Source organism: Brassica napus, chromosome C4 (assembly GCF_020379485.1).
Source record: "Brassica napus cultivar Da-Ae chromosome C4, Da-Ae, whole genome shotgun sequence".
NCBI lineage: Eukaryota > Viridiplantae > Streptophyta > Magnoliopsida > Brassicales > Brassicaceae > Brassica > Brassica napus.
Genome location: NC_063447.1, coordinates 22,508,801 through 22,518,228, shown reverse-complemented (window position 1 = coordinate 22,518,228; position 9,428 = coordinate 22,508,801). Strand labels below are relative to the sequence as shown.

The window sequence follows — 9,428 nt, the reverse complement described above, 5'->3', positions numbered from 1 at the left end:
CTTTGGGCTTTCTATTCTCTTGCTTGAAAGGAATCAGAGTCCCGAATCAGCTCCTTCGATGGCTCCGTGCTTGTATCTGAACACCAAGTTTCATGATTGGTTACAATGGGATGGTCAATGGCTACTTTAAAGGTAAAAGAGGATTGCGGCAAGGCGATCCTCTCTCGCCTTACTTATTTGTCATCATCATGAACTGCCTCTCCCATATGCTAAACAAGGCGGCAGCTCAAAGTAAAATTCGGTTCCATACAAACTGCAAAAAGACTAAGCATACTCACCTTTCCTTTGCTGATGATCTCCTTATCTTCATTGATGGATCCATTGAGTCGGTGCAATGTGTGATGCAAGTTCTCCGAGAGTTTGAAGAGCGGTTAGGGCTTGCAATGAGTTGTCAGAAGACAAGCTTCTTTGTGTCTGGTCTAGCTGAAGATGAAATCAACTGTATCTAGGCATCAACGGGAATGACTTGCGGAACTCTCCCTTTTCGTTACCTAGGAGTTCCTCCCAATTCTAAGAAGTTATCCCTCTCCAACTGCAATACCCTGCTTCAGCAGATCAAGGCCAAGTTCTCCTCTTGGTCTGTAAAAATTCTATCTTTCTCCGGCTGGCTCCTGCTTATTAAGACAGTCATCTCTGGAATCACTACATTTTGGTGCTCATCATTTATATTGCCAAAAAACTTGCATTGCAAAAATTAATACAATGTGTAGTACCTTCTTGTTGAAAGGCGATGTGGATAGCAGGAACAACGCAAGAGTGGCTTGGGACACGGTATGTCTAACAAAAGAGCAGGGAGGCCTCGAAGTCAAAGATCTTTATGTCTGGAACAAAGCTTGCTCACTGCGACTAATTTGGATGCTCTTCTTCCGGCCAGAATCGGTGTAGGTCTGTTGGTTCAAGGAAGTTATTCTGAAAGGGGAGGTGAAAAATTATTGGACAACGAAACCAAAACAGTCCTACTCTTGGGTTGCGAATAAACTCCTAAAGCTAAGAGATGTAGCTTACCCTCTAATTAAAATGTGTGTGCAGAATGGACAAACTGGCAGGTTCTGGACGGACAATTGGAGTCCATATGGGTGCCTTGAAACTTATCTTGATGCTGCAAACTCTCGACTAGGCATCCCGATCAATGCGACTATCTCTTCCCTCTATAGGAATGGATCATGGTGGCTTCCTCCAGCACGATCGGACCAACAGCTCAACATCCTCTCCTACCTTACAACAATCGAACTAAACTCAGAGGATGACTACTACCAGTGGGAGATCAATGGTAAAACAAGCCTCCAATTAAAAACGGGTGAGGTTTACACTTACCTCTGTGGCACTATTGATAAGGTTCGTTGGGCTCCAATCACTTGGCCACCTAGGGGGATTCCGAGGCATGGTTTTCACTGCTGGCTTGTAACAAGAGACAGGCTTCCGACAAGGGATTGGTTACTCCACTGGGGACTGCAAGTACTACCACACTGCCTTCTCTGCAACCTCCCAACTGAATCGAGGAATCACTTATACTGGGAATGCAACTTCACCTTCGATTTTCGGACTCAGGTAGCTGCAAGATGTAACCACCTTCAGCCGCTGCGCAATTGGGATTTTGCACTTCAACAGTTACTCTCTCTCCCTCCACCAAGATCATCTAGACTCCTCACTCTCTTTGCTTGGCAAGCGACGCTCTACTTGATCTGGACTGAAAGGAATTCAAGGTTGGATGCAATGACTTTTTGCTCTGTGGACACTTTATTCCGCATCGTTGACCGCCAAATTCGAAACAAAATCCAATCTTTCAGACAGGACAATCCAACTCTCACTTCGTAGATGATGCAGCGCTGGCTTGCGTAAGAAAGAACCGTCGACTTCCTTCTCCATTGTGATCATCGAAACAACCTCTCACCTTCCTTCATTTTCTCTTTGGGCTCCTCCTTCCTTTGGGCTCCAATACTAATGGGTTCTTTCACTCTGGTATTTACTGGGCCTTTGCTCTAACACTATAGCTTCATGCTTGTAAACATTTTAACTTCTGCATTTTAATTAAGAAAGCCTTTTGCAAAAAAAAAGGGAAATTAAAGAACATGATACGCCTCCGTTTCTAAGCTCAACGCACTAATGTCCCCGATACGCCGCCGTTTAGTTATCAGAATCTCATTTGCTTAAATCCTTTTCAGTTTTGATCTCCATCTCTTTCCGCCGTGATTATGTTTGTCAATCCGATGATTCTCTCACGCTCTGTCTCTATTTTCATTTGTGGGGACTGCTGAGTTTCCCTGGCGCCGAAGTTCTTATCCCACAGGTTTAAGGTCTCTTTCACTCTCGCGTATGGTTCATCTGCGTCTTTCCGTTTGATCTCTCTCAATCGATCTGAAGGCAAATGGGTTCATGGGTTTGCGTCTGCTACCGAAGTTGAGGTAGAGACCAATCAGTTGCGTGGAAGTCTCTCTTCGCTTGTCGGATAAGATCTCTGTGGATCCACGAGATTCTGGGTTTGGAAGACCATTTCTAACTAAGGTAAATTTATCAGTTTTTGTGACATTTAACAGAGAGCTTGGTGAATCACTTGTTGATTTGTGACATGATGATTTTGATTCTTTTTTTTTTGTGGAATTCTAAGAAATTGGTTTATTGGTTTTATGGGTTCCTATAGGGTTTAGGTAGGGATGGCAATCAAGTACCTGGACCGCGGGCCTGGCCCGTAAAAGCTTGCTGCGGGGTGGGATTGGGCTTCCATTTGGCAAACCTGCAAAATTGCGGGCCTCGCGGGAGGGGTCGAAAACAGGATGGGTTCAAAGCGGGACGGGTCGAAAGCGGAATGGGCTACATGTTAACCTGCGGGATTTTGAAGACCCGCAACCCTAAGTCCCCATTTCTTGTTTCACCTAAAACACAGAGAGAGAGATAGAGAGAGAGAGAGAGAAGACGATTCGACGTTAGGTAGCTTCGGTGATGGTGGTTTCAGGGTCGATGATGCTTCCGGTCTCCCAAGCGCCTTCGATCTGCACCGGTGGAGCTTCTTCGAGTCATCATAAGAAATTTGAAAACTCACTTTCCACCAAAAAAGAAGATCTAGTTCCTGCAATGGGTTCTTCGTAGTTTTGCCTATATATATTTGTTCACATTATCATACATTTTGGAGTCTTAGGTTTCAATATATCTTTAACTGACTTCTATTATTCTTATTTGCAGAAGATAAAGTTGATGGTGAAGAAGAGAAATCTCCATCTTTTTGTCGCTTGTTGGTACAAGAAGTGTGATTGATGTTTTTTTTTTTTTTTTTTGGGATTAGCATCTTTGATTTGGTGTTGGTTTTATTTAATTTTGGATTCAGAAAACTAAAGCATTTATATGAACTTATGAGTTATAATATTTGGATTCAGCAACTAAAGTATTGTTTATTTTTAAAATGTTTGGAGCCTAACAAAAGTTAATAAACTAGTGTTTTGATCCAACTGAAATCTTCAACTAACAAGTGTATTGCCTTATCTAGTTCAATCCTCGACTAATTTCATTTACTGATGCGTCATGAAACTGATAAAGCGTCTTTAATCATGTTTTGAAGCATTCAAGAGCCATATGTCTGTTTGTAATTCTATGTCCCGCGGGCCGATCCGCAAAGGTCTACATGTTTTGCAGTACGGGTTTGGTCAGTCATTTTGAGGACCGCAGCCCGCGCGGGCCTAACCCGCTGGGACCCGCTCGAAGACGAGCCCGCTGCGGTACGGGACGGATCAACCTGTTTGACATTCCCAGTAGGGATGGCAATCAAGGACCTGACTGTGGGCCGGGCCCGTAAAAGCTTGCTGCGGACGGGATTGGGCTTCCATTTGGTAAACCCGCAAAATTGCGGGCCTCGCGGGACAGGTTTAAAGCGGGACGGGTTCAAAGCGGAACAGGTCGAAAACGGGATGGGCTACAGGTTAACCTGCAGGATTTTGAAGACCCACAACCCTAAGTCCCCATTTCTACTTTCACCTAAAACATAGAGAGAGAGAGAGAGAGAGAGAGAGAGAGAGAGAGAGAGAGAGAGAGAGAGAGAGAGAGAGAGAGAGAGAGAGAGATGTGGGAACCGAAATTCACACTGTTAATTTTCGTTTAAATAAGGAAAGTTTGGAAAACCCTAATTTTCCAGAGGTCCCGGATATCTGCTAAACCACACGCCAAGCAAACAGAACACGAAATAAAGACGAGAAAAATAAGAAATCGAAAAAAGAGCAAAATAGATCTTATTCCGAATCCGCGTTTGAGCGTTACAACAAGGTAAGAGCCTGAGCTACGAGAGCTGTCGGCGAGATTCCTAGTTCTAAAAGCCTAAGACTGCAAGACCTAATTGAGTCGCAGCTCGAATAACAAAACCGGAAAGTTGCCTAAAATTACTCTAAGTGCTAAGTTTGCTCTGAAAAAGTTCTCTTTTTGTGCCTCTCGTCTAGGACTCCTTATATACTCCTCCAAGGTCGGTTTTTGCTTTTCCCTTCCTGCCCTTAAGCCGTCTTAAGTGAAAAATGGAGATATTCTATTTTTTCCGATCTTCATGTTTATCCGCGGAAACTTAACTTTTTATGAGGAAACTTATCTTTTATTATTATGTTTTCTATAAAATAAAAAACATAAACCGTCATAGCATCTATGGATACATTCTTAAAGAATCATAAGTGGGCTTCTAGTCACGTTTTAGACCTCGTTGGGCCGTCTTTCGACATGATTCGACATGATACATTTGTTACGATTTTCTTTTCGATAAAAACAAGTTCTCGCAGTTTTTATCGCAAAGTTTCAACGGTAACTCTGATCGGAACGGTGTGAGAAGTGATATGGTTGTGGGACGTGGGAGCCAGCATTGAGGAACATGCGAGAATGCACGGATTTGGGTGGTACCCGTTAATCGATGTCCGAGACAGTTCAGTCGCTACGTAGCGACCTGGTCCGTGCTGGATCGGTCGCTACGTAGCGACCGACCGAGTGGCTTGGTTGGTCGCTACGTAGCGACCGGCTCGTTCGCGGACCGGTCGCTACGTGGCGACCTTGTCTGGATCCTTATCTGACGTTTCATGAACGTGTTCTCGGACTATTGGTGTTTAGTTTCGACGAATCAACCGAGATTAGTGCAAGATTTTACCGCAAATTTTTTCGTAAAGATCTCTTTACGAAGATTACTTTTCGTAAAAACGTTCATGCTAATTTTTACGGTTACTGAAGCGTTAATTCCGTCGTGACCGTTTTTGACCCCAACAGTTAGCCCCCCAGCCCGTTAGAACTGTGGATCATTGATGTGAATTCTAGCGAGCGATAAGACAAGTTATGCAAGTTAGGCGGAATTAATGGTTGAAAATGTCAGTTGAAAGTTGTACGTTCACTCTAAAAAGAGTGCAATTTGGTAAGATTGGAGCTGCGGCCTATGAAAGCTGCCTACGTACCCTTGTCAAATGGGATCAAGCCATTCATAGCTCGTCTTGGAGTTAAGATTCTTATGACCTATTTTCCAGTGAGACCTTTTACGGTCCGGTTATGTTGCCATTGATGGCATTTTGTAGTGGACCTTTGTCGGCCTCGAGATTAGCCTTGAAGGTTGCTTTGGCCGAGTGTGGCCGTATTTACGTTTTCAGGACTGAGCCATGTGGCTTCGAATCCCTGCCGCTTTGCGGACTTTAAATGAATTGAAGACTATTTTTTTTTAAGAGCAAGTTTGTATTCTTGCGAATGTAGAGGGAAGAATACAAGTTGTCATCTCGTATCTAACTCTTTTGTTGGATCGTCGTATTCGCTGCTCGTTCTAGATGGCATTGTTCGAAGAATTTGTTTTTTCAAAAAAATTCGAGAGAGTTAGAATATTGACGAAGGGACATGATTTAAGATCTCGTTATCAGTTTTGGATATCATGCCTTGAGATGTTAGAGACCAATGTGCTGGGTTTAGGGCAAGACCTAGGTTTACTCCTGGTTTTAGAGGGTGTGATGACTGATTCGACTTACGTATCCCGTTTCAGTTTCGTCCTGATTCCATACCGATTTAAAGTACTAGTTATTTTGAGGTATTGAGTCAAGTGATGGCTTGATCCCAATTAATCCTAAGATCTAAGTTTAAAGGGTGATTATTCCTAAACTTAGCTTTAAGCATAACTAGATGAAAGAATTATATTTCTAAACACCCTAACAATTGTTACCAGTAATACATTTATCAACTTATTGAGAAACCTAAATCTAACAATAAGGATTACTCAGACATATTTATGGAACACATAGTTATGATGGTCTAAATAATACTTAAATAAAATGAGTAAATAGAGTAAACAACAAAAAGAATAAAAGCAAGGGAGTTCAAGATCTTCTTTGTTTTGCAGTGTTGATCTATCTCTCCAATTCTAAGCTCTCCCCTTTCAATGGTGGCTTCTTGCTTCCTCCAAACTAGGTTTAAAAAGGTCTCTAGGTAAGTCTGCCTAAAATGATACAAAACCCTAATAAATAGCTTAAAAGGCGGCCAGGGACTTAAAATATAATTATTGAAACTTTTCTGAAACTTTAATTCTTCTAATTTGTCATTAACTCTCGGGTGGCTTCATCGTCGATCGATATGAAGAGTTCACCATCGATCGATATTTCTTGTTAACTATCGGTCGATATTCTGACAAATAATCGACCATCCAGCAAAGCTCAGAAAGTCTCCAAATAGCTCCAAATACATCATTTTCTTCCAGTTAGTACCTGAACCTATAATTACTTTAAATAGACTCTATATAGTAATAATATATCTTAAAACACTCATAAACCATGGTTAAACGTGGGTAAAATCCATGGTCTAGTGCATACATCATATCTGTAGTGAAAACGTTCACCGGAATGTGACGGATATAGATCCATTACTCCATGGATTGGAGAAAGTCCTCAGGAGGATTAGCAGTCCAGCAATCAATGACCATGGCCTAATGATGGTATGACCAAGGTCTATCATCCAGCACAGTTTGGAGATCATCTTCTCGCTGGAACACAAACTGAAAGCGGTCACGTGGTAACGCAATCCCACGAACCCTGCCGTACACTCTCCACGCTGTTGGCATGTACTCAATCATACGCGCCATAGATTGACAATCTGGATTTAGCAACCGACCAAGCAAACTGATTTCATTCTAATCGTAAACTCTGAATCTTGGACTGTCTGGAAGTGTGAGCGGTTCCTTTTCTTCCAAGGACATCGATTGAATTGCTTTGTGTAGCATGTCAGCCATAATCAAAGAGAAGTGTAGCTTTGATACAGAGGAGGAAAGGCGGAGCAAGAAATTCTGAGGCGCGGAGCAAGAAATTCTGAGGCAAGAGGTGTAACGTGATTGATGCAAATTTTCCTTTGATATCGCTAAATTCCGCTACTATTTTTTTGTGAATCCATCAAAAAAGGAAAGACTTGGGAATGGGGAAAATACCAATAAGGAAGATAAGGAAACAGAGTAATGATGGTCTCTTTTTTAAGGAAAGAAACAGAGCAAAGAAAACTCAAATGAGAGAATTAGCTAACAAAGGAAAGTTTCAAATAATGTAATCTCGTAATAAACTGTGGCAGTGATTGCCGGAAGAGAAAGTCCACTCAGACGAGGGAAGAAATAAAAAAGGAAACAGGAAATCTCCGATGGAGAGCTTCAAAACGAGTTGAAATGTTCCTTTTTTGAGCCAACAGCTTATTCAAGTGACGAGTTCATGACAATTTTCTTTCTTTACAAACTGGATATCCTAAGGACACTAAGACCAAAATGTTGACTGATTTTCCTGATGATGTACCGGAAAAATATTTCTCTGACTTTTGTGCGGTGTTAGATGGAAAATATGAAAGGAACGTATTGGTAACAACATTCTTATATATTTTAAATTAAAAAAATAAACATGCGTTTATTCCTTTTGTTAGAGTCTGACTAATCTCGCATGTTTGCCATCTTTTGTTTGTTTAATTTGACATATGGCATTGTATACATCATTCACATTGATAACATTGAAGAAGTCAAAACTAAAGGGAAAGTCAAATAATTTTTCCAAACTCCAAATGATTTTGCACGATACAAAATAAGTGCCGTTCACATTTATATTATATAATCAAGGATATAGTATCTTACATAAAATAAATATTAGAGATGTTATACTTAATTATACTTTATATGGAGATCATACGAAACAATATTTTTTACACCGCGAAGAAGATGGATGTGGTTGTAGTATGTGTCACGCATTTTATGTTTGTCAAATCCTACAAAGATATAACACTATTTATTCTTTCTTCAGATATTCTATTTTAATATATTCAACTTATATAGTGTCTTCACAGTGTATTATAGGTGCAATAAGCATATCAAATGCTATTAGGGTTACATATATATTGTTTGATGCTACAACTGAACATGTTGATAATTTCATAAATATGTACATATAGTGAACTCATGATCATGTTTTAAGTAGAATGAATATGCATTAGGTGTTTTCAGTCAGATATCATTTGGTAATTCTTTAGATATCCACATTAAGTTTTTTCTCTAGAAATCCTCAAAAGAATTTATCCAGTATTTAAGAGTCAACAACAGTAAGTATTAACTAAATGAGTTTTGTTTATATCTATTTTTGAGCTTTTCGTATATAACCATACATACCGAGTATTATATTATACTAGGGGGTGTCCGCGCTCCGCGCGGAATATTTTTTTATTATTACTAAGAGCATGATTTTTTGGATAATGTAATTATGTTGTCGTTTTTATTTGTTAAAAACATTATTTGGTGTTTTTAGTGTGTTATGTAGTAGTAGGTGATAGATTAATATATTTTGTGTTTGTTTTTTTGAATAATGTGTTGTTGTGTATATAGTACTTGTTAGTAGTGAGTGAGCCTTTAACGTAAAAGAATATTGAATTTCAATAACTTTTTGTTGATTTTAAGATTAATGATTTCAGCGTCAAAATTGTATTATATTTTTTCATATTTTTGAAAATTATAACTTTTAAGATGTTTTTTTGTCCTCTCTCCATATTTTGACCATGAGCCGTCACCGTCTATGTATTTCGTTACCTTTCTGGTGTGCGGTGCTTCTCACCATCACCGGAAAAAAGACACACCTCTTTCTCTTGTTCTTCCTTATCTTCTTCACCTGTGAGATTATATAGTATTTGTTGTAGATCGAGTTTATGAGTTTTCAGTTGTTCGGTTGATTCTCACGGCATTGTAGGATGTTCCCGTCAATATTGAGTCATTGACTGCTCCTCTTCTTTCTTAGATTTCAGCTGATGTTAGGAACTGCATCTCCTTAGTTGGATCAGAGTTTAGTCGTCTTTGATGTTGTATTCCTTGTCGTTGGCTTACTGTCAATAGTCTCTGCTCGTCTTGGTTTTCAAGATCTAGTTTTTGGTGTTCTGACTTCTATGCTCTCTTTCATAGCTCGAGGACGGCTCCATAGTTTGCTGATTTCTTTTCGTCT

At 40.2% G+C, this 9,428-nt stretch overlaps 1 protein-coding gene across 1 annotated transcript; it reads left to right on the top strand.

Moving 5' to 3' along the window:
- The first annotated feature begins 461 nt into the window (after window positions 1–461).
- Window positions 462–1,815, top strand: LOC125585898. Its single transcript, XM_048755612.1, has 3 exons — window positions 462–577; window positions 711–771; window positions 1,030–1,815. Exons 1-3 carry the CDS (start codon window positions 462–464, stop codon window positions 1,813–1,815), a joined length of 963 nt encoding a protein of 320 aa, XP_048611569.1.
- The last annotated feature ends 7,613 nt before the right edge of the window (window positions 1,816–9,428 follow it).